The sequence below is a fragment of the Liolophura sinensis genome, chromosome 3 (genome assembly GCF_032854445.1).
Source record: "Liolophura sinensis isolate JHLJ2023 chromosome 3, CUHK_Ljap_v2, whole genome shotgun sequence".
NCBI classification, from domain to species: domain Eukaryota; kingdom Metazoa; phylum Mollusca; class Polyplacophora; order Chitonida; family Chitonidae; genus Liolophura; species Liolophura sinensis.
In genome coordinates this window covers 3,146,830-3,170,421 of record NC_088297.1, presented here as the reverse complement: position 1 = coordinate 3,170,421, position 23,592 = coordinate 3,146,830, and the positions used below count along the sequence as shown (strand labels likewise).

Here is a 23,592-nt window from a genome sequence, read left to right as displayed (position 1 = left end):
CTCGTGATGGATGTCCGTTTTCCTGGTGGATGTACTTCCGTTCCCCTCGTGGATGTAGGCTGACGAAAACTGTTGGCCTCACCTATAATCAACAGTGATCGTGGTTTTCACATACCCCAGATTTCGTAGTGATCATTGAGTCACAACTACGCGGTGAAAAGGTAATTTTCCAGTTTAACTGTATACGAAATAGCTAGCGTTCCCTCGTTAACGTAAAGTACGCATCTGAGACGATTTAAGTGAGGGACTAAACCAAGTTTTGTGCTGAAAGTGTCCCAATATGCCAGCCTATAGTAACAACGTAATACGCACATGTATGTCCTGGTCATGATCGTGGTTTGTTTTGTTTGCTACCAACCCAAGTGTCACCAATTTCTCTCAGCTTCGAAACAAGTGGAGTTGGCGGCCTGTGTCAGAATGTTGACGTACACCCATGTGTTTCATTTAAACTGGGTATTTAAGCGTGATAGTCTGGAAATGATTTATAAACTTGTGCAGGACACGGTAATCATGCTAATGCTATGGGAAGTCTTCAGCTATTCACTTAGTTACAAAAGTTACAAAAGTTACACTGTTATTTACTGGGAGTTTTGGCCAATTCCAGATCGTTGACTGATGTCAAAATACTATCTTTTCCTGTTGCTCAGCGCAAAAAGTTACCGGTAAAATCTCTCTCTTCCCCCCTCCACCATGTCACTTTGTGGACATGTGGGATGGGGGGAAGAGAGATATTTTACAGGTATCATTGACTGTGGCTGTTACAACCTGAAGTAGGCTTCCTGTTTGGCTGCATTCAGATATTACAGATCCTTACCGCTCATCGTCGAAAATTAGATTGGACGCTTTGGCACTGCCAGCCAATCCCATATTCAGGAGCCTTTACACGTGCGTAAAGATACAGAATTTCATGTGACAAGCTTCTATGTACATCTTTTACAGTAATAAGTATATGTGAAAATAGAATGAAATTGGACATTTAGAAGCGGTGTCTTTCCCATCTTGTCTTCTCCTCCCCCTAGTTTAGAAATATGAATGAGAGGATGCCAGAATCAAAGATGGCAAACTATTCTAGGGACCGTATGTTCTTATTGCTGTTTGTCTTTATTTTACAGCTATGAGTGTAATGGATGTTATTTTATTTTTGGTGAAATATGCATGGTCCCTTGATTGATTTTTCTGTTTCGATTATGTAACTTTGTTTTCACCATACACGGACTACAAGGCCTGTCCCAACAAAGGAAGAAACCGTAGGAATTAAATCTGGACACCGAGAGCAGGATTTAAATATTTTGCTGTAATGCCTACTGTATGTGGGAAGGTCTGTCAACATGCTGGCCACCGTGGTATACATGAAATATTCTTGAGTACGGCATAAAACATTACTGAAATAAATGAACATCATGGTCTGTTAGATGTATATGCAGTACTATGCTTGAGGCTCTGTTGATGCTTTGGTCCTTGATTGGATGCCATGGTCATATCTAGAGAAGAAAATTGATCATTCTGATCCCGAGCTTTAAAGACGACATTGTGACAATACAACTCAAAAAGAAGCGTTCGGAGAACTTTTAGGTCTGTGAATAAAAGACTTTGTATGTAAACTAACTTGATATTGATAACCATAGTGTTCTTGTTTATTGTACATGTCAGTTATAATACAGCTGTATGTATGGCCCTTGATTTGGCCGTGCATACTTGTGTCCCTTGCTGTTTTTACTGCTTTTTGTGCAACATTATGACATTATTTTCCTTCACCTCTACAGAAGTATCCTGTGAAGAGTATTAAAAGAGAGAGACTGAAGATGGATGCATTATCATACGCAGTCCCTGCACCAGATGACATAGTTATCTGCCCTTACAACAAGTCACATGCAATAGAAGTGAAGAGGATGCCTTATCATCTGATGAAATGCAGACGGGTAGGTAGAATGGTAGAGTTATCTGCCCGTACATCAGGTCACATGCAATAGAGGTGAAGAGGATGCCTTATCATCTGATGAAATGCAGACGGGTAGGCAGAATGGTAGAGTTATCTGCCCTTACAACAGGTCACATGCAATAGAGGTGAAGAGGATGCCTTATCATCTGATGAAATGCAGACGGGTAGGTAGAATGGTAGAGTTATCTGCCCTTACAACAGGTCACATGCAATAGAGGTGAAGAGGATGCCTTATCATCTGGCCTCAGACCCCCATTAATTTACCATAAGCGACAGTGTTAACGTCTAGCGCTGTAGCTCAGTCCCAAACATTCCGTGGCCAATAAGCTTTGGCCCAGCTTGTGAGAAACAAGCCATAAAAATCTTGACATAGTTTGACCGTCAAAATCTGGACCTTTCCATGCCAGCAGCTGGGAGGCGTACCTAGTAACGCCAAGGGGACGTCACTCGCAGCCTCATCACTACCTCACACCTTGCGTCCTCTTGCCCAGAATTTCAAACTTTCATCAGTAAAGCTCATACCTCCTCAAAGTTTAGACAGTTTCCAGCATTTTAATACCAAGCATGCACCTGTACACCAAAAATGGCTGCCTGTAAGCAAAAAAAGACTTTATACCCTAAAATACACAGAATTACATTTGTCCCTACCGAAAAACGGAAGTTGTAATGGGTGTCTGTGTCCATAGAGGTGAAGAGGATGCCATATCATTTGATGAAATGCAGACAGGTAGGTAGAATGGCAGAGTTATCTTCCCTTAGAACAGTTCACATGCAACGGGGCATGGATTCGTAAAAGTCCAAATTTTACAGACCAAAATGGAAATGTGAATAGTCCAGTTTGGAATATGAATCGAGTTAATATTTATTTTTGCATGAACCAAGGCAAATTTGACAAATATGCCGCAGAAATTTTCTCAATTCTAATTATCTAATTATTGCAGATGTGGTTGATAATCTTTCCAGTATTAGACAACTCTAATATCTACCCTAAATGACCTGAAATTTCTCCCACGAAATTGCATTTTTAGATGTATATAAGCATCACAAAATATGATTTTGGATTCTGAAAAATTTACAATTTTCCAGTAGAATATCATCCCATGTTCCAAGGAAACCTCAAAACACTTTTTCTAAAATCAATAGAGCTCTCGGAATCAGAAAAAAATGCTCAGGTTAGTCATGGACGAAATGTATGGTCATGTATGGGTATTTGAAGTTAATTTAATCCAACCAAATAAAGGTATGTGTTAATGGATCATATAAGTAGGATATGAGCCTCAAGCGGTCTCTTGACAGCTGTGAGTCACAGACTGCCTTTTAAAATAAATATTCAGTTTTGACCTGTATTCTGAAAGGTGAGAGAAAAAAGTTTGCCATGCTGTTTGAAAATTCAGTTTTTGCCACCAGAATTGAGTATAGTTGTTTGCGGTGTAAAATTTTTTCTTTGCTGAAAATATTCATTTCCCAGTTACAAATTCAGTTTTAAACTCAGTTTTACGAACTGAATATCATATATCTATTAAGAAGAATTTGACTGTAATACGAGGAAACTTTGAAACAAGTTTGAAAAACAAAAAAAAGAAAGATTTCTAATATTTTGACATATGAAAACTGGAGTTCAAGTCCAGCTCATGCTAGCTTCCTCTCCAGACTTAAGTGGGAAGGTCGCCCAGCAACCTTTGGATGGTCCTGGCTTTCCGCTGGGCTCTGCTCGCTTCCTCCAACCATACTACTGCCTGCTCATCTGTAGGTGAAATATTCTTTTCACCTATCAAATAAATAAATAAATCATATAAAAAGTCGAAATATCAGCGTAGCCATGAGAACACACAGACTATTAAAAATCCTGGATACTCTTCATTTTCTGCATGTGCAGATAAGTCATATTCACTGTGGGATGATCACTCTGCTGTCCTAACTTCATTTTCTTGACTTTTATCAGGACATCCTTAAAAAAATGTTTTAAGTAACTCAGTCCTTGGTGGGGGGAAAAAAGGGTGGGTGAATTTTGATTTTTTCTGACTCAATAAAACTAATTGAGTAGGTCCCTCTTTGATGGGTAGGTAGGGTTATGGGAAACAAATATACCCTACTTCTTCAACCGTTTCACATGTGAAAGAGTAACATTCATAGCATCTTGTGCACCATTTTTAATTTGATATTGGAGACAAAACTACATTTATTGGACTGGCAGGGCTGGCATTGGAATTTCTGGGCTTCACAAAAAGTATAACTTTATCAGTCAACACAGAATAATGCCTTCAGAATGTGCGTGAATAAACAGCTTGCAAACATGCGAAAAGGTTGAAGAATTACAGTATTTTTGAAGAATCACAGTATGTTTGAAGAATCACAGTATTTCTGAAGAATTACAGTATTTTTGAAGAATCACAGTATTTTTGAAGAATCAGTATTTTTGAAGAATTACAGTATTTTTGAAGAATCACAGTATTTTGAAGAGGTATTGTTTATTGGTTTTCACAGCAACACATTGGCCAAGACTTTGTGACGTGTCCATTCAATGCCAATCATGAAATGCCTAAGCCAGAACTACGTTATCACGTCAGCACCTGTGAGGATCGAGGAAGGATAGCCGCAGATTTATTGTATGGTGAGTGTGACAAAGTACTTTGAAGGACCAAGAAATTCATCACTGATTTGGTCCAGTTTGAGATAGGTCTCAAACTGGTTGACCCGCATCAATATGATGGCTCGGGCAGGGCGGCTTACTTGCCTTGGGTAAGGCGTCTCAGAGAAGAAGCACTGGTTAAAAGAGCAGTGGCAATCCATCCTGCAACAAGGAGTCACATCACATGCACTCTAAGGTCGTCATATGACTGAAAATTGTTAAGTACAACGTTAAACCCCAAGCACTCATTCTCTCACTCACTCGTTATCCAGCAAAGTATTTGTCAGCTTGAAGTGGCAAAGGGTTTATACATCTTGAAATTTTCTGATATATCCGTGAAGTGCAGTGTATAACTGAAAGCCGTTAAGCTCACTGGGGGCCAACATGAGGAGATGATTAAACACTTAAGGAACGTTTTGAGTATGACGGGAAATCAGCAGCAAAAAAAAATGTCATTGTTTCTGCCGTGTATGTCCACATTCACATAGAGGCAGATTGTGTTATCAGATTTTACCCACTGATTTTCACTTATGCCTCATTGCTGTTGTGTCATCCTTGCTGTCAGTCATTCGGGAATCCTCTATTTGATTGGATACTGTATTTTCATTAATATTCATCAGCTGTTGAGTGGGATGGATTGGCTATTTCTTCCTGTTGGATCAAGGCAAGGCAGTAAGCATAGCTATATGCAAAATGGCTGACTGAATAAAGTGAAGATGACAGATAACATGCTCTCAGACAAATGCATTCAGATTGACTTTGTACCTATGACTGTATGACCTTGACAGGGCCACTGAAGGCTCAGATGGTTAGGCCACACAGTGACGTGGCATGTTTAAATCCAGCTGTTATGGTCTGTATCTTTTATATAAAGAGCCGCATATACATGACCGTGGCTGAACGCATGCTACCAGGGCCATGGCTAGAGTGACTTTGCTTCTGGAAAACATGTGGGCTCCCAAACTGTTGGTCATCAAAACTAAATAAGCTGTATTAAACCCAGCAAGTAAATTAAACAAACATATGAAGGTTTACCAACAGAAAGTTAAGTGTTCATACAAATCTCTTTCATTCACAGGCTTAAAAGCTCTTAGAAAGCATCATTTGGAGTTGCGTTTTTAAAGTTTCTTTATGCACAGTCACAATGTCACCATTAAAGTTTGGGATAAGAACCCTTTAGTGTTTTTGCTAGATATGGCCTTGACCTCAAATAGTTGTCTTTGAGACTTTCACGCCTTGCTATTTTATTGTGGTTTGTGTTGTTACAGAGCAGAAAAAAAACAACAGCAAATCACAAGTGTTAAAAGGATGTACAGACGTCCCTAGCTATGAGTATGACTTTAAGATTCCAGAACCCACAGAAGATTGGGAATCAGGTAGGTGGAGGAGCAAATTATTTATTTATTTATTTATTTGATTGGTGTTTTACGCCTTACTCAAGAATATTTCACTTATACGACGGCGGCCAGCGTTATGGTGGGAGGAAACCGGGCAAAGCCCGGGAAGAACCCATGACCAACCACAGGTTGCTGACAGACCTTCCCATTTACAGCCGGAGAGGAAGCCAGCATGAGCTGGACTTGAACTCATAGCGACCGCATTGGTGAGAGACTCCTGGGTCATTACGCTGTGCTAGCGCACTAACCAACTGAGTAGGAGCAAATTAGGGCTCAGGCCATATTTATTAAAGTAACCCAATTTTGGGTTTTTTTTTTTCATTATTACTGTAATTTTTCAACATTTTCACAAGTTTGTAAGGTGTTTATTAAAGCATATTCTGAAGGCATTTTTCTGTATACTGATAAAATTCTATATTTTGTGAAGCCCTGAAGTTGACTCACCCAACCAATGTAGTTTTGTCTCCAAAATCAAATTTAAAGGGTGCATAGGTCAACCTGAAAGTTGCTCTTTCATGTGTGAAAAGGCAGAGGAATTATGTCTAATGAATGATTTATTTATTTATTTGTTTATTTTATTGGCGTTTTACTGTGGATGGTTGTGGGTTTCCCCTGGGCTCTGTTCGGTTTCCTCCCACCATAATCCTGGCCGCCGTCATACAAGTGAAGTATTCTTGAGTACGGCCTAAAACACCAATCAGATAAATAACAAAATACATGTACTATGATGATTTTAAAGGATGATGGTCACATGTACAGTAGGAATATAAAATTAATCTGTTATGGTATAAAAATATCACCTCTTCAGCCTCAGGTGATAGATCTCATTGACTATAAAGTTTGTGGTTGTTTTAGCAGAGACTCTGTCTTCAGCCTCAGGTGATAGATCTCATTGACTATAAAGTTTGTGGTTGTTTTTGCAGAGACTGTCTTCAGCCTCAGGTGATAGATCTCGTTGACTATAAAGTTTGTGGTTGTTTTTGCAGAGACTCTGTCTTCAGCCTCAGGTGATAGATCTCGTTGACTATAAAGTTTGTGGTTGTTTTTGCAGAGACTCTGTCTTCAGACTCAGGTGATAGATCTCATTGACTATAAAGTTTGTGGTTGTTTTTGCAGAGACTCTGTCTTCAGCCTCAGGTGATAGATCTCGTTGACTATAAAGTTTGTGGTTGTTTTTGCAGAGACTCTGTCTTCAGCCTCAGGTGATAGATCTCATTGACTATAAAGTTTGTGGTTGTTTTTGCAGAGACTCTGTCTTCAGCCTCAGGTGATAGACCTCGTTGACTATAAAGTTTGTGGTTGTTTTTGCAGAGACTCTGTCTTCAGCCTCAGGTGATAGATCTCGTTGACTATAAAGTTTGTGGTTGTTTTTGCAGAGACTCTGTCTTCAGCCTCAGGTGATAGATCTCATTGACTATAAAGTTTGCGGTTGTTTTTGCAGAGACTCTGGAATATCCTCGGGTTGGTGTACATCCGTCTGTATGGAAGAATCCTAACATCATTAGGAATACAGTTGGGTAAGACTGGGATAGAAACACACACTAAGTAGTATCTGAAGGATCTCACTTATGTAGTTACAGTCCCTTAGCCGTACCAAGCGAGATCATAGAGTTACACCTCGTAACGTCTGTCAGTCCCTCATAAACCTGTCCTCCAGACGGTTTTCAAAGCAGTTCATTGTAATGAAGTGTATATATATTTGGTTGGTGTTTTACGCCATACTCAAGAATATTTCACTTATACAACAGCGGCCAGCATTATTGTGGAAGGAAACTGGGCAAAGCCCGGGGAAAACCCACGACAGTCCGCTGGTTGCTGGCAGACCTTACCACATATGGCCGGAGAGGAAGCCAGCATGAGCTGGACTTGAACTCAGAACGACTGCTCTCAAGAGAGGCTCCTGGGTCATTATGCTAGGCTAGCACGGTTGTGGTGAAGTGAAACTTGATAAATGGCTTAACCATGGCAAGTTACATATCATCTTGAAGCTTCAGGATGCGTCCTCCATTTTCAACAAGCTACAGTGTAAGATAAATGTTTATGTAATGGGTTAGCTGTTTTAGCAAATTCCCTGTATGCTGTGTATACTGTTCTCATAGTTCATTTAAACCTGATTTTGTTTTGACGGGAAATGTAAATTTCTTTCCTTTTCATTTCAGACTGACAAAATCAGAGAAAAAAGAATTTCATAAATTCCTGTTTCAAGCAAGCAAAAACGGGCAAGTTAGCATTAACGGAGTGTGCAAAAGACTGTCACAGTGGCGTTGACACATATATATATCATGTTGAGTGTGCCAAAGACTGTCACAGTGGCGTTGACACATGTATATGTCATGTTGAGTGTGCAAAAGACTGTCACAGTGGTGTTCACATATACATATATGTCATGTTGAGTGTGCAAAAGATTGCCACAGTGGTGTTCACAAGTGTATGTCATGTTGAGTGTGCAAAAGACTGTCACAGTGGTGTTCACAAGTGTATGTCATGTTGAGTGTGCAAAAGACTGTCACATTGGTGTTCCCAAATGTATGTTATGTTGAGTGTGCAAAAGACTGTCTCAGTGATCTTCCCAAATGTATGTCATGTTGAGTGTGCAAAAGACTGCCACAGTGGTGTTCACAAGTGCATGTCATGAGGAGTGTGCAAAAGACTGCCACAGTGGTGTTCACAAGTGCATGTCATGAGGAGTGTGCAAAAGACTGCCGCAGTGGTGTTCACAAGTGCATGTCATGAGGAGTGTGCAAAAGACTGCCACAGTGGTGTTCACAAATGTATGTCATGTTGAGTGTGCAAAGGACAAGTGTTCAGAGAATACATGTTTTTGTGTGAAGTGTGCAAATTACTGCTGTTTAGAAATACATGTATATGTTTTGTATGACAGTGCAAATAAACACTGCTATTTAAAGAATGCATTTTTTATGTAGAGGGTGCAAGTGACAGTGCTTTTTAAAGAATTCAAATTTTTTTGTGGAGTGTGCAAACAACTGTGCTTTTTGAAGAAACACCTGTGCAAATCACTGTTCTGTGAAGACTACAAGTACTCTACTTTCTCAATCTTTTTGCAAATGCAAGAGTAACTTTAAGTGTAATTTATGCACATTTTTAATTTGATTTTGGAGACAATGGTTGGATTGGCCAGTTTCATGGCTTTACAAAAATTATAATTTTATCAGTCAAGACTTATTTGGAGCATGCACATTTTCTGTTTTGTATTTTGGGACTTTACTTCCTGTGATGTCGAAAACGCTGGCTCAGTCTGACTGTCAGGCCCTTGATCAATCAAACTCTTGCATCCAGCTATCATTGCCTCACCCGTGGCTTTATGTCAAAGGGTTTGTCATATACTTGGTGAAGGTCTATGGTTTACTTTGGGCTCTACAGTTTCTTCTATCCATAAACCAAACCACCGTCCTATAAGTGAAAATTCAAACCTGTGTGCAGGGTCATGCTTAAAGTCGCTTTGGTTCTGGAAAACATTGGGGTTCCTAAACTGTTCCCAAACTAAATAAACTGTATTAAAACTAACAAGTAAATTAGACAAACTATTATTAAAAAGCTACTAAAGTTCTTTACTCAGTGGAATTTGTGGGTACAGTTATTTTTAACATGATGCTTAAGGCGGGGTGTCCGTGTCGTTAAAGATACAAACTTCATAAAACTGCAAATTATTTCTTAATTCTTGCATAGTTCTCTTAGAATATTTCAAAATATTGGTGGTAGAGGGGGATGAAAAAGGTTGAAAAATGAGGGTCAATTTCTTTCATTCACAGACTTAAAAACTCTTATAAAGCATCATTGTGAGTTGAATTATTTAAAATGTCACCATCGAAATTAGGCTATCAGCAACCTGCGGATGGTCGTGGGTTTCCCCCGGGTTAGAAGTCATATAAGTGAAATATTCTTGAGTACGGCGTAAAACACCAATCAAAATAAAAATAAATAAATTAAAATTTGGGATCAGAACCTTTAATGTTTTTCTAGACGTGACCCAGGCATGTGATGTAAGCGATTTCGTGTCACCTGGCATGCAGGCCTGGCATTAAATGAATGTACAGAGGAATACACAGCCTTAATGACTAACCCCATCAATGCTCATTATCTTATAGTGAATTAAATTGTCTGTGGTTTGGAATCCATTAAATCAAAACCAATTCAAATTAGCAGCTGACTGATAAAGGTGGCTACGTTTAATAATTAATTAAATTAAAAATAATTATTTTTATATTCGATGTATTTTTTCCAGGGGAGAGATGCCGTTAGAGGAGGAGCCCCCTAAGCCTGAGGTAGTGGTTGCTGAGCGACTCTGTGCCCCGCCGAGCAGACCTCCCGCCCTCCGGCAGGGCCTGGCCAGGGCTGGAGTGGGCAGAGGGATCGGTATACCTGGAGGGGGGCTGGATGCTCTCCGTAAACAAGTCAGACCTGGTAGGGTTACCTCCCCTTTCACACATCACATGACTATCCCCTGACGACCAGTTGCAGTTTAGTATTTGAAATACATGCCTTTTGGGACATGCTACATGTATAAGTATTTTTTTAAAATAAAATTTTACACCTAGAGTTCAAATCCCCATGTGCCCTTCTCAGCACAAGCATCAAACCCCCAAATGCCACTCTCAGCACAAGCATCAAAACCCCATGTGCCCTGCTCAGCACAAGCATCAAATCCCCAAATGCCCTTTTCAGCACAAGCATTAAACCTCCAAATGTTCTTCTTAGCATAAGCATCAAACCCCCAAATGCCACTCTCAGCACAAGCATCAAATCCCCATGTGCCCTTCTCAGCACAAGCATCAAACTCCCAAATGCCCTTCTCAGCACAAGCATCAAATCCCCAAATGCCCTTTTCAGCACAAGCATTAAACCTCCAAATGTTGTTCTTAGCATAAGCATCAAACCCCCAAATGCCACTCTCAGCACAAGCATCAAATCCCCAAATGCCCTTCTCAGCACAAGCATCAAATCCCCATGTGCCCTTCTCAGCATAAGCGTCAAACCCCCAAATGCCCTTTTCAGCACAAGCATCAAACCCCCATATGCCCTTCTCAGCACAAGCATCAAACCCCCATGTGCCCTTCTCAACACAAGCATCAAATCCCCATGTCCCATTCTCAGCACAAGCATCAAACCCCCAAATGCCACTCTCAGCACAAGCATCAAATCCCCATGTGCCCTTCTCAGCACAAGCATCAAACTCCCAAATGCCACTCTCAGCACAAGCATCAAATCCCCATGTGCCCTTCTCAGCACAAGCATCAAACTCCCAAATGCCCTTCTCAGCACAAGCATCAAATCCCCATGTGCCCTTCTCAGCATAAGCGTCAAACCCCCAAATGCCCTTTTCAGCACAAGCATCAAACCCCCATATGCCCTTCTCAGCACAAGCATCAAACCCCCATGTGCCCTTCTCAACACAAGCATCAAATCCCCATGTCCCATTCTCAGCACAAGCATCAAACCCCCAAATGCCACTCTCAGCACAAGCATCAAATCCCCAAATGCCCTTCTCAGCATAAGCATCAAATTCCCATGTGCCCTTCTCAACACAAGCATCAAATCCCCATGTCCCATTCTCAGCACAAGCACCAAATCCCCAAATGCCCTTCTCAGCACAAGCATCAAATCCCCAAATGCCCTTCTCAGCACAAGCATCAAATCCCCATATGCCCTTCTCAGCACAAGCATCAAATCCACATATGCCCTTCTCAGCACAAGCATCAGATCCCCATGTGCCCTTCTCAGCACAAGCATAAAATACATGTACACAGCCATTCTCATGTATTTGTAGGCTGAGCTAAGGAATATCATGCCAGATAGTATGGTATGTGTGATGTCATTGAGAAAAATGACATCAGTATCTGCAGAAATTAAAATTATTTACATTTTTTTTTGTCCTGTACCAAACAGTTGGCTTTTGACAAATACTGTTTGATGCAGGACATTGTCCTTGCCTTGCTCTTTGTTTTCAGGTTTGTCTTAGTGGTGTACCCTAACTGACCATACAATTTATACATGACCAACCCGCCCATTTTTCCTGGTTTCGAGAATTCTTTAGAGTTTTAGAAAGATGTTTTGAGGTTTTCTTGGAACCTGGGATGATATTCTGCTGAAAAATTTATTATTAAGTTTCAGCTCCAAAAGTGATACTAGTGTTTTGTGACATTTATTTGTCTCTAAAAATGCACTTTTGTTGCCGAAATTTTGGGTTATTTAAGGTATACGGTACTAGTATGTACTACAGGCTGTAAGCTCGAATCAGATAAGTAAATAAACTGGTTGCTGTCATGCTTTGTTACATATTCAGGTACGAGTGGGGCTGACCTGTTGATAGGCTTAGCCCGGGGGAAGCAAAGCGGTGGTCTCTCAGGTACAGTACCCACATCTGTTGCTTTATCCAGATACCTTAAATTCGCAACAAATTTGACCACTGCGGTTTGACAACCTAATTCATACAATATTGGATACATGTTTTAAATGTATCGAGTTTGTTGAGAATTTGGGGAAATTTATTTATTCATCAACCTGCATGTCATATAATAATGGACTGAACTTTACACTTGACCCAAGTAACAGTGGTCCAGTATTATGTAACTTACACAGTAAGGGTCGCACCACTTTTCTCCAAAGGGGTGTTAGGAAGCGAATGGCATGCACCTATTTCCAGACTTGGTTTTGAGGTAACTTTTGTTTCAGCTCCTCTGCCTCAGCACTTGGTGAGCAGCAGTACAGCATCGTCTTCCACAGAGAGCCAGGATGAAACATCAGGAGCGGAGAATGGGGCAAGTCTTGTAGTTTGTGTTACTTAGAACTGTCGTTAAAAGTATGGTCGTTGGGTGTGATTAGACTCACCCTCCAAAGTAGAGTTTTAATTTAAATTTAATTTAGTTTTAATCAGGATTTTGATGGACTTTTTTGCTGTTAATTTTTGTACGTTCATTTCTTCTAAAATCCTTTTCTTTCTGGATAAAAATAAGAAAACAATGCTATAGTTTTTCCTTTAAGAGTTGGTTTATGCCCAGCAAAGATTTTTTTAGAAATGGCGTGGAGAATCGGTCATCTTAATGTCTGTAGAGGTCTTGGAGGTCCGTGTCATCTTAACGCCTGTAGAGGTCTTGGAGGTCCGTGTCATCTTAACGCCTGTAGAGGTCTTGGAGGTCCGTGTCATCTTAACGCCTGTAGAGGTCTTGGAGGTCCGTGTCATCTTAACGCCTGTAGAGGTCTTGGAGGTCCGTGTCATCTTAACGCCTGTAGAGGTCTTGGAGGTCCGTGTCATCTTAACGCCTGTAGAGGTCTTGGAGGTCCGTGTCATCTTAACGCCTGTAGAGGTCTTGGAGGTCCGTGTCATCTTAACGTCTGTAGAGGTCTTGGAGGTCCGTGTCATCTTAATGTCTGTAGAGGTCTTGGAGGTCCGTGTCATCTTAATGCCTGTAGAGGTCTTGGAGGTCCGTGTCATCTTAATGCCTGTAGAGTTCTTGGAGGTCCGTGTCATCTTAATGCCTGTAGAGGTCTTGGAGGTCCGTGTCATCTTAATGCCTGTAGAGGTCTTGGAGGTCCGTGTCATCTTAATGCGTGTAGAGGTCTTGGAGGTCCGTGTATTTCAGTGCTGACATGATATTACCTTCGGATTTCTCATGTACAAGTCGTATTTGCTAAATCTGGCTATAAGAGATAGTGTTTACAAGGAAGTAGTGCTTACAAGGAGGTAGTGCTTACAAGGGGATAGTGTTTTCAAGGAAATAGTGCTTACAAGGAGGTAGTGCTTATAAGGGGATAGTGTTTACAAGGAAATAGTGCTTACAAGGAGGTAGTGCTTACAAGGAGATAGTGTTTACAAGGAGATAGTGCTTACAAGGAGATAGTGTTTATGAGGAGATGGTGTTTACAAGGAGATAGTGCTTACAAGGAGATAGTGTTTACAAGGAAATAGTGCTTACAAGGAGGTAGTGCTTACAAGGGGATAGTGTTTACAAGGAAATAGTGCTTACAAGGAGATAGTGTTTACAAGGAGATAGTGCTTACAAGGAGATAATGTTTACAAGGAAGTAGTGCTTACAAGGAGGTAGTGCTTACAAGGGGATAGTGCTTACAAGGAAATAGTGTTTATGAGGAGATGGTGTTTACAAGGAGATAGTGCTTACAAGGAAATAGTGCTTACAAGGAGGTAGTGCTTACAAGGGGATAGTGTTTACAAGAAAATAGTGCTTACAAGGAGATAGTGTTTACAAGGAGATAGTGCTTACAAGGAGATAATGTTTACAAGGAAGTAGTGCTTACAAGGAGGTAGTGCTTACAAGGGGATAGTGTTTACAAGGAAATAGTGCTTACAAGGAGATAGTGTTTACAAGGAGATAGTGTTTACAAGGAGATAGTGTTTATGAGGAGATGGTGTTTACAAGGAGATAGTGCTTACAAGGAAATAGTGCTTACAAGGAGATAGTGTTTATGAGGAGATGGTGTTTACAAGGGGATAGTGATTACAAGGGGATTGTGCTTACAAGGAAATAGTGCTTACAAGGAGATAGTGTTTATGAGGAGATGGTGTTTACAAGGAGATAGTGCTTACAAGGAGATAGTGTTTACAAGGAGATAGTGTTTACAAGGAAATAGTGCTTACAAGGAGATAGTGTTTATGAGGAGATGGTGTTTACAAGGGGATAGTGATTACAAGGGGATTGTGCTTACAAGGAGATAGTGTTTACAAGGAAATAGTGCTTACAAGGAGATAGTGTTTATGAGGAGATGGTGTTTACATGGAGATAGTGCTTACAAGGAGATAGTGTTTACAAGGAGATAGTGTTTACAAGGAGATAGTGCTTACAAGGAGATAGTGTTTATGAGGAGATGGTGTTTACAAGGGGATAGTGATTACAAGGGGATTGTGCTTACAAGGAGATAATGTTTACAAGGAGACAGTGTTTATCGCACACCAGAGCCTAACGACTTTGAAAAAGTAGGCGAAGGGTGAGAGATAATTGTAGGGATATTCTGGATACTAGGCTGTGGTATTAAGTCAGAAGGCTTGTCAGGTATGTGACAAAGGTCGGTGGTTTTCTACCACCTACAAACCTGACTGCCGTCATCATCATGTGGGAAAAGTTTTTGAGAATGCATGACATGTATTTTACCTGTGAACTGATCCTAAACATCTCCTGTAATTGCGAGGTGTCGCACAAAAGTTTTCTAAAACTTGTGTATAATTTTCTGTAGTTATCATGCACGTGTCAACTAATGTGAACTTGTGTTCATTTCAACAGCACTCTGTAGCTGATACGAAGAAGCAACAGAAGAAGTTACAGAAAAAACTACGTCAAATCCAGGCCTTGGAGGACAAGCAAGATAGAGGAGAGGAGCTCACCGCTGCAGAGGTAAGGCAGGGCCCCGGTACACAGGTGCTCTTGTTTCCTCCACCCATAACACTGGCCACTAGCGTATAAGTGAAGAATTCATGAGAATGAGTGTGGCATTGAACAGTGAAGTGTATAAACTAGAAAGGAACTTCTAGAGTGTAAAACTCCACCAGAGCCAAATGCATAAATTCCATCAGTATAATCAAAGGGAAAATACTGTCCTATAAACTCATTTGGACTGCTTCGGTGGCCTAGTGGTTAAAGTGTTTGCCTCGTAGTCGGGACACCCGGGATCAAACCCAGGTCAGGTCATACCAAAGACTTTAAAAATAGTACTTGTTGCGTGCTGAGAGGTTAGAGCACGAAAACAGGACTGGTTGGCGCGGTGTTAGTATAATGTGACTGGATGGGGTGTCATGTCTGGAGTCTCCGGCATGATGCTTCAGTGGGACTGCACTTTGGCGGCATGGACTTTTCCTGCCACAAGAAAACATGCTTACTGTACACACACCTAATGATTCTTCATTGTCACCGGACTGAAAAATTGGTATTAAGTTTGACGTGAAACCCCAGGCATTTACTCGTTATCAAATCATTTAAAAATTTCTGGATACAGATTTTTAATGGATTTGTTCTAATCCCCAGGCCATGCTGTGCACAAATTTTGATCCGAGTCTGTGTATAACTTTTACTGATAAAATGCTGAAAGACACACAGAGAGACATAGCAAATGAATCCTCGTAAAAGTATGATTTAAAAATGTGCCTTCTTTGTTATGTTACCGGCCCCAATAGCATAGTTGGTAAAACGTCCGCTTCAAAAGGTGGTAGATCCAGGGTCAATCCTGGGTCAGGTCATACCTAAGACCTTAAAAGAGGAAGTTGTAACTTCAGCATTTTGGGGATAGTGCAACAACTGGTTGACCCGTATTATGATAATGGCTCGGGCGGGGCGGCTTACTTGCCTTTGGTAAGTCGTCATAGTGAAGCAGCACTAGATAAAAGAGCTTGGAAACAAGGAGGCACATTACATGCACTCTAAGGATTCCTTCGTCGTCATATGACTGAAAAATTGTTAAGTATGACGTTAAACCCCAAGCACTCACTCACTCACTCACTCTCTGTCATCTTTGTGCAGGTAATACATTTTAAGTTTCCAAGCATTTTTTAAGCGTACTGATATGACTGATGTAATGTAATTGTAATATAGTACATCAGTTTTTCTTCACTGCGCATTCTCACTCACCTGCTTAGGACTCAATTTGTAAGTGAGCAGAACCAATTTTACTTGTATTTTGTGTTTTATGGATGAGCTGACTCTTAAAATATCCAAAATTGGAATGAAAATAAAACTAAGAATTTGCGTTTTTATTTTGTCTGATCCTCCCATGTTTTTATGATTTTCCTGTTTTTCTAGACTTTTCAATTATGTAAACATATTATACATGAACAGTAAAAACCTTTTTACTGTCATACCCTCTTTTGACATTGAAAAAAAAAGATTTATTCTGCAACAACAACAACAACAGTTAGGATTGGTGAGAAACTGTCAAATGGTTTTATAAATGCCCTAAAATCTTCTTTCTGTTTCAGATTGAGAAAACATCCAGGAGAGAAGAAATTGAGAAAGCCTTGGAGGTTCTCAAGTAAGTTTGTTGGGGGGAAATGTAAGAAATGTTAAATCATGCTCTGTACAGCGTACATTTGGATTAATCGGATGTTTAAGCCCAATTTCCAATATTTGCCACGCCGCATTATCCTTGCAGCACACTGCAATGTCATGCTGCATTGGCTATTTACACTGCCGGCCACGCTGCACGTCTGATGTTTGTTGAACGTGCTCAGTGACAAACCTACAGGTTAGCACAGTTTGTAGAGCGTCCGCTTTGGGAGCAGTAGATCCAGGATCAGTCCTGGGTCGAGTCACACCTAAGACTTTAAAAGAGGAATTTGTAACTTCAACGCTTGGCGTTCAGTATGAAGGGGATAGTGCAATGACTGGTTGACCTGTATCAGTATAATGGCTCGGGCAGGGCGGCTTACATGCCTTTGGTAAGTTGTCTCAGTGAAGCAGTACTAGATAAAAGAGCAGCGGAAATCCGTTCTGCGACAAGGAGGCAGATTATATACACCATAAGGATTCCTTCGTCATCATATGACTGAAAAATTGTTAAGTATGACATTAAACCCCAAGCACTCACTCACTTACATCATTGTAATTGTCAGTGGCTTTGTTAAATAAAACTGTACGTTCAGAAACAAGGATTAAGTTTTTCTGAGAAAGAACGGGTTCGGTCCAAGATGGAGAAACCTTCTTGGAAACAGACAATTGATTGTACTGGCAAATTATTGGCTTAAAATGATGCCACAGAGCTTGGAAAAAGAAACAAAATGACTGCGCTACACCCGACCCGCGCCGAGCACAGTGGGAATGGTTATTCATAACCAGTGGTGTTTGACTCTATGACATTGTGGCACGTGACGTGCAGGGTGCAGCACCGTGTGCTGTGGAAATTGGCCTTTAGTGTGCTGTGGAAATTGGCCTTTAGTGTGCTGTGGAAATAGGCCTTTAGTGTGCTGTGGAAATAGGCCTTTAGTGTGCTGTGGAAATAGGCCTTTAGTGTGCTGGCTGGTAACTAATAATGTATGAAATTTTTATTTTTTTCTGAAATTTCTCATACAATGTTTGGCCATTATCTTGTCGCAGGAGATTACACCATGACCAGTACGGCTGCAGGTTCAAATCCGGCTAGGGGCCTTCGGTAGTTAACATGCCAGCACGACACATTGACCCAAGATCCTCTCACCAATGGGGTAACCGTGAATTCAAGTCCAGCTCATGCTAGCTTCCTCTCCAGCTGTATGCGGGAAGATTTGTCAACAACCTGTGTGGATTGTCATGGTTTTTGCATCCAGGTTTCCTACCACCGTAATGCTAGCGTCCGTGGTATAACTAAAATGTTCTTGAGTACGGCGTAAAACATCAATCATACAGATAAACCAAATCCAGCCGTCACTGCAAGAGAGCTGCAGTATGACAGAAGTGGCGTTGGGCCATTATGATTCATTAAAATCCAGCTCTTTCTCGATTATCGATCAAGATTTTTATCAGATGCTTGCCAAAGAAAGTGGGATACTGCAGGCACTGTGGTATCTTCTACTCTTCAACTCTTATTACCATAGTTTATTTATTTGATTGGTGTTTTACTCCGTACTCAAGCATGTTTGTCTTTTGGGAAGAAATTGGGCCAAGCCCAGGGGAACCCATGACCATGCGTAGGCTGCTCGCGAACCTACCCATGTACGACCGGACTTGAACTGATACCAATCACATTGGTGATAAACTCTTGGGTTGTTGTGCTGCCTCAGCACATTAACCACTAGGCCATGGAGTCCCTACCCTGGTATAGCTGACGATGCTGACGCTTGGGTGTGATATTCATAAACACCAGTAAATCATATTTTCATTTACAAATCTGAAGGTACCTGCAGTTTATTGTATATTTTACCTATGATTCTCAGGTGTCTATGAACAGAATAGGGAGAACTAAGAAACTATGAATTTCTAGGCTTCACCTGGCCCCCGTGTGAATACATTTATTGTGTTAATTTCCCTGCCATCAGGAGAGGTATCTACTGTAAATGATGTATTAATTCAATAATGAAATAACTATGAATATATCAGTTGAACACTCCTATCTGGCAAAATATTAATTATTGTGTTTCTTTTACAGCTTGGACGAATGACTGTGATACAAGATTGGGATTGGTGCAGTATATTATAGAAGTGTACAATGTACAGGCATGGAAGTGTACAATGTACAGGCATGGAAGTGTACAATGTACAGGCATGGAAGTATACAGGCAAAGAAGTGTACAATATACAGGCAAAGAAGTGTACAATATACAGGCAAGAAGTGTACAATGTACAGGCATGGAAGCATACAGGCAGAGAAGTGTACAGTGTACTGGCATGGAAGTATACAGGCAAAGAAGTGTACAGTATACAGGCAAAGAAGTGTACAGTATACAGGCAAAGAAGTGTACAGGCAGGTATGGAAGTATGGAAGTGTACAGGCAGAGAAGTGTACAATATACAGGCAGAGAAGTGTACAATATACAGGCAAGAAGTGTACAATATACAGGCAAAGAAGTGTACAATATACAGGCAAGAAGTGTGCGATGCAAGTACATGGAAAATCATGCTCCTATACATCCTGACATATTATACCTACTTTGTAACTGTTTTTGCTTTGGATTCACCCCAGAGAAACTGGCGTCTTGGTTAAGCTCTTATAGGGTCAAACCTTGGAAATTCTCTTTTAATTGAGGCAAAAAAAAAGCAGTTTTCAGCTGCAGGTAAGGAAATTCATGTTGTACAATCAGGCAACAAAAAAAAGACAAAACAAAGCAAAAGTTTTCAAGCTCAGAAATACCTTCATGAATAACCCTATTATGGAACACTGGTGGATTATGGAAGCCGTGTGCCTTGGAACAATTCTTACGTGAGCAAAGGCTTGTAGAGATGTCAACATTCAGGCCTTCAGATATGCGCTTTTTGTAAAGTAACAGTTCATTTAACTGTTATTTTATCATTTAGTATGTGTACATATATACAGGTCTCATTCTTGCTAAAAAATTTCAATATTTTTCCCTTTTTACCCAGTTACTGTTGTTATTCACCACTGATCGAAAATGATTGCACTCTAGTTTGGGACTGTTTTTTTCATATTAAATTGCAAGATTTTATTTTCTAAAGCAGGTTTTAGTTTTTGTTTGTATAATATTTAAAAAAAAAAAAACAAAAAACAAAACAATAAGATTGAAGATTTTAAGTTTCCATTCAATCCTCTGAACAGCAGTTTTGATGTTTTGTATATCTTCCATTTATTACTAATGATCTGAGTTAACATTGTTGAAGTCTACTGCCCCCCCCCCCCCCCCCCAAGGCTTGTGTATTGATTTCAAACTCTTTTGGTATCATTGTGTCAAGATGTGCAAACAATGCATAGTTTTGCAGCGATGTCATAGCTGATCTGAGTCAATCATGAAAACGATCTTTGGTCACGTCACTAAATGATTGGAGGTGAAAACAAAACGAATTTAATCAAGATGATATAGGCATTGAAGATGCTTTCTGCATAAAATATGAAAAAAATATGGCTTTTAGGAGAGTTTTTTTCTGGAAAAGTAATAAGAATACGATGGAGTCTTTGTTCTGTGGTACTTTAAATTTTAGGAATCTTCAAAAATAAGCGTTTCGCCCATTTAGCTCCACGCTATTTATCACCCCCTGGTTCTTGCCAGGAACCCGGGTGTTAAAAACTATGAATACGGGTTGAAAATAGTGTACGCGTGCTCCGTGTAACTCTTCTGTCTCTGAAGGTATAAAATGTTTCTATTTTTGCTATATGTCGTCTGGTTGGTTGGAGGCATCTGTATTTTAAGGATAATACTTGTTCGGTGTACAATGTGCTAAGGGGAATTTTGTAATAAGGGTAGTTCAGAAGGAAATCATGACGTCACTTGTGAGCAAATGAGTTGGATGCAAGAGCTATAATATTTCCCAACTGTTGTAAATGGACATTGATGTTAGCGACCTCAGGAAAAACCTATATCGCTCAGTGCTCGTATATGTAGCTTTAGTAAGGGAATGGTGATCATGTAAGCTAGTTGTTAGAGGTAATTGCAGTCTATTCTTATATGTACATTTTACCTTATGGCTTTCAAAATGAGAACCTAAACCAATCCCCAACCGCTGAATTGCCAGTCCGCGGCGAAACTTCGATTTTTATGGTCATGTACATTATGTAAAATGTGCCGAGTATGTATGATGGTGTCTTATTTTTTTCTCTCATTGTTCAATTGTTTTGTTTTGTTTTACCTTTCCACATGGTAGACATACTTTCTTTAAAATCACATGGCAGTCACATTCCACGATGTTTGCCGGTTTCTTTTAATGCTGCATGGGTTGTTGCTAGTATATAACTGTGATATACAATGATCTTCTTCAGTAGGCGAGGGCTTCCATGGCCAAGGGGGTTAGCTCGCCAGCACGGCGCAAAGACCCAAGAGCCTCTTACCAATGAGGTCGCTGCGAGTTCAAGTCCAGCTCATGCTGGCTGCCTCTCCGGTCGTATGTGGGAATGTCTGCCTACATCGTGTGCAACCTGCAGATGGTAGTGAGTTTCCCCCTGGCTCTACCCGGCTTCCTCCCACCATAAGTGAAGTATTCTTTGAGTTTGGCGTAATCAAATGACTTAATGTATTGAGACCACAACTAGTCATATTCCTGAACAGTGTTACACCACTGATTAGGAATCACCCCTGCTTATCGTCGTCTTATAACGACATCCAACCAACCTCGCGGCGTTTAAGCACATAGCTGTGGTATTATCGTAAAATAATGATGATCAAAAATGAAACGTTTCCGCCACGTGCACCACGTTTTTAAAATATTCGGACGGGAAACAAGAAATCAGGTGTGTTGTCTTCCATTCGTGGTTTGCAATTTAACTGTGGGGATTGCACTTTTTGCCATGCTCTCTATTTTGATATACCCTGCTCACATATCGTAGGTTTTACATTTTAGACTGTGAATATGACACTTTGTTGATGAATACATATTTTTGATTTTAACCTGTAACCTTGTATATTTTTTTTTATCTTCCGTTTATGTGTATACTAATTGGTCAGATTCATGATAGATTACTTATATGTATATGACTATAAGCCAGTTGAGTATCTCAGCCTCCTGCATGAAGGACATAGTGCCAGCAGTTTCGTTTCCCTCCCTCTGCAAAATTTGCAAAAATGCTTACTCGGGGTAATTTAGCGTGAGCCAGTGTTCCTAAATTTGCTCTCTCGAAAGGATATCGGACGAAAAAAATGTGATTTTGAAGTATGTATTGCCGTGGGGAACGTGCATTCTACAGATCTTGCTGAAAAAAACTGAAGACATGTCAAAAACTTCTTGTTTTTATTCACAGATTTCTTCACAGATTTCCTTCCTGTAATTCTCCTCTATTTTGTTAATGGACTCTGGTGTACGAAGGAGTGTATTGCCTGGCCCCGGGATCACGAAGCGATCTAATTAAGTCAAAATTTCAAATCACATTAAAGTTCTTGTTTCTTATGTTACAAGGTCAGAATTTTGCTTGGCAAAATAAATCCTGGGTTAGTTATTGTAAAACAAATTTCTGGTAAAATAACGGAAAGGGACATATAAAATTTAATGATTGAAATTTTGACTTAAATCTAAGATCGCTTCTCAGGACCTTCAGCCTCCAATCTCGTCTGAGGTTCTCACCTGGCTTATACCAGTGAGTCATATACATGTACATGTGTGGGTCAGGACAACCCATGTTGGCTCAACCATGTTTGGTCAGCTCCTGAGATTGCTGCTTTTGCCATATATAATTTTTGGTGTTGATAATTTTGCGTTTTTTATGAAAGAATTTAGGAACCAGATGTTGATTTTCCGTTTTTAAAATGTATGCCATGTTATTTTCCAGTCTTGTTGCACACTAAAAATTAATCTGTTAATTTTAACAGAAAGTCTGCTGTCTGAGTGACACTAGAATGTATTTTGTTGTTACAGCAGATTGTTCTGTTAAATATAACACACATATTCTACTAATTCAACATGAAGATTCTATTAGACTAACAGGATATTGTGTTGAATATGAGAGAATATTGTTATAATAACAGAATACATTCTATCATCACTCAGACAACAGGTATTCTGTTAGAATTATCAGATTATTGTTTTGAGTGTACTTGAACAAGTATTTAAGTGTTTGATGCTTTACGTGGCAAAGAGATCTCTCAGTTGTGGACGATCGGAAGGTCACATTTTAGATTTGATTCAGTGCTTATCCATGCTACAACGTTCAATAAATAAAAAAAAAAAATCCAGTGACCATGTTACTATTATGGTGTGTTCTTGTCCCTTATGTTGTTACTTTGTTTTGGTTGTTAAGAAACTTCCACGCAAACATTACCAGTGTTAAAGAGCGTGCTCGGGTAGAGTGATTGGAGGTTGCTTGCCTTTCAGTCAGGAGGACAGACGAGGTGGGGGTTCAAACCTGACCTTAGGCAGCGGTTTTGTGTATTCCGCTTGCTCTCAGCGCGTAAGGCATTCGTTACGATTAGCGATTCACAACGTTGTGTGGTCGTTTGCACAGTCTAATGTTTATTGAAGATCACTTGTAAAACCGGAGATTTATTTATTTGATTGGTGTACGCTGTACTCAAGAATATTTCACGTATATGACGGCGGCCA

At 40.2% G+C, this 23,592-nt stretch overlaps 1 protein-coding gene across 1 annotated transcript; it reads left to right on the top strand.

Annotated features, from left to right (window-relative positions):
- Positions 1-66: 66 nt before the first annotated feature.
- Positions 67-21,959, top strand: LOC135463980 (uncharacterized). Its single transcript, XM_064741451.1, has 12 exons — positions 67-161; positions 1,764-1,919; positions 4,424-4,550; positions 5,837-5,944; positions 7,407-7,482; positions 8,125-8,184; positions 10,209-10,387; positions 12,267-12,329; positions 12,656-12,741; positions 15,217-15,327; positions 16,902-16,954; positions 19,043-21,959. The coding sequence occupies exons 2-12, from the start codon at positions 1,803-1,805 to the stop codon at positions 19,053-19,055; spliced, it is 993 nt and encodes a 330-aa protein (XP_064597521.1). The 5' UTR covers positions 67-161; positions 1,764-1,802; the 3' UTR covers positions 19,056-21,959.
- Positions 21,960-23,592: the final 1,633 nt, after the last annotated feature.

Excerpts from the sequence above, each read along its gene's own strand:
- LOC135463980 (XM_064741451.1), top strand. The coding sequence starts at position 1,803 with ATGGATGCATTATCATACGCAGTCCCTGCACCAGATGACATAGTTATC. Across the intron at positions 1,920-4,423 it reads ATCTGATGAAATGCAGACGG|CAACACATTGGCCAAGACTT; the intron begins GTAGGTAGAATG and ends TGGTTTTCACAG. Across the intron at positions 8,185-10,208 it reads TTTCAAGCAAGCAAAAACGG|GGGAGAGATGCCGTTAGAGG; the intron begins GCAAGTTAGCAT and ends TATTTTTTCCAG.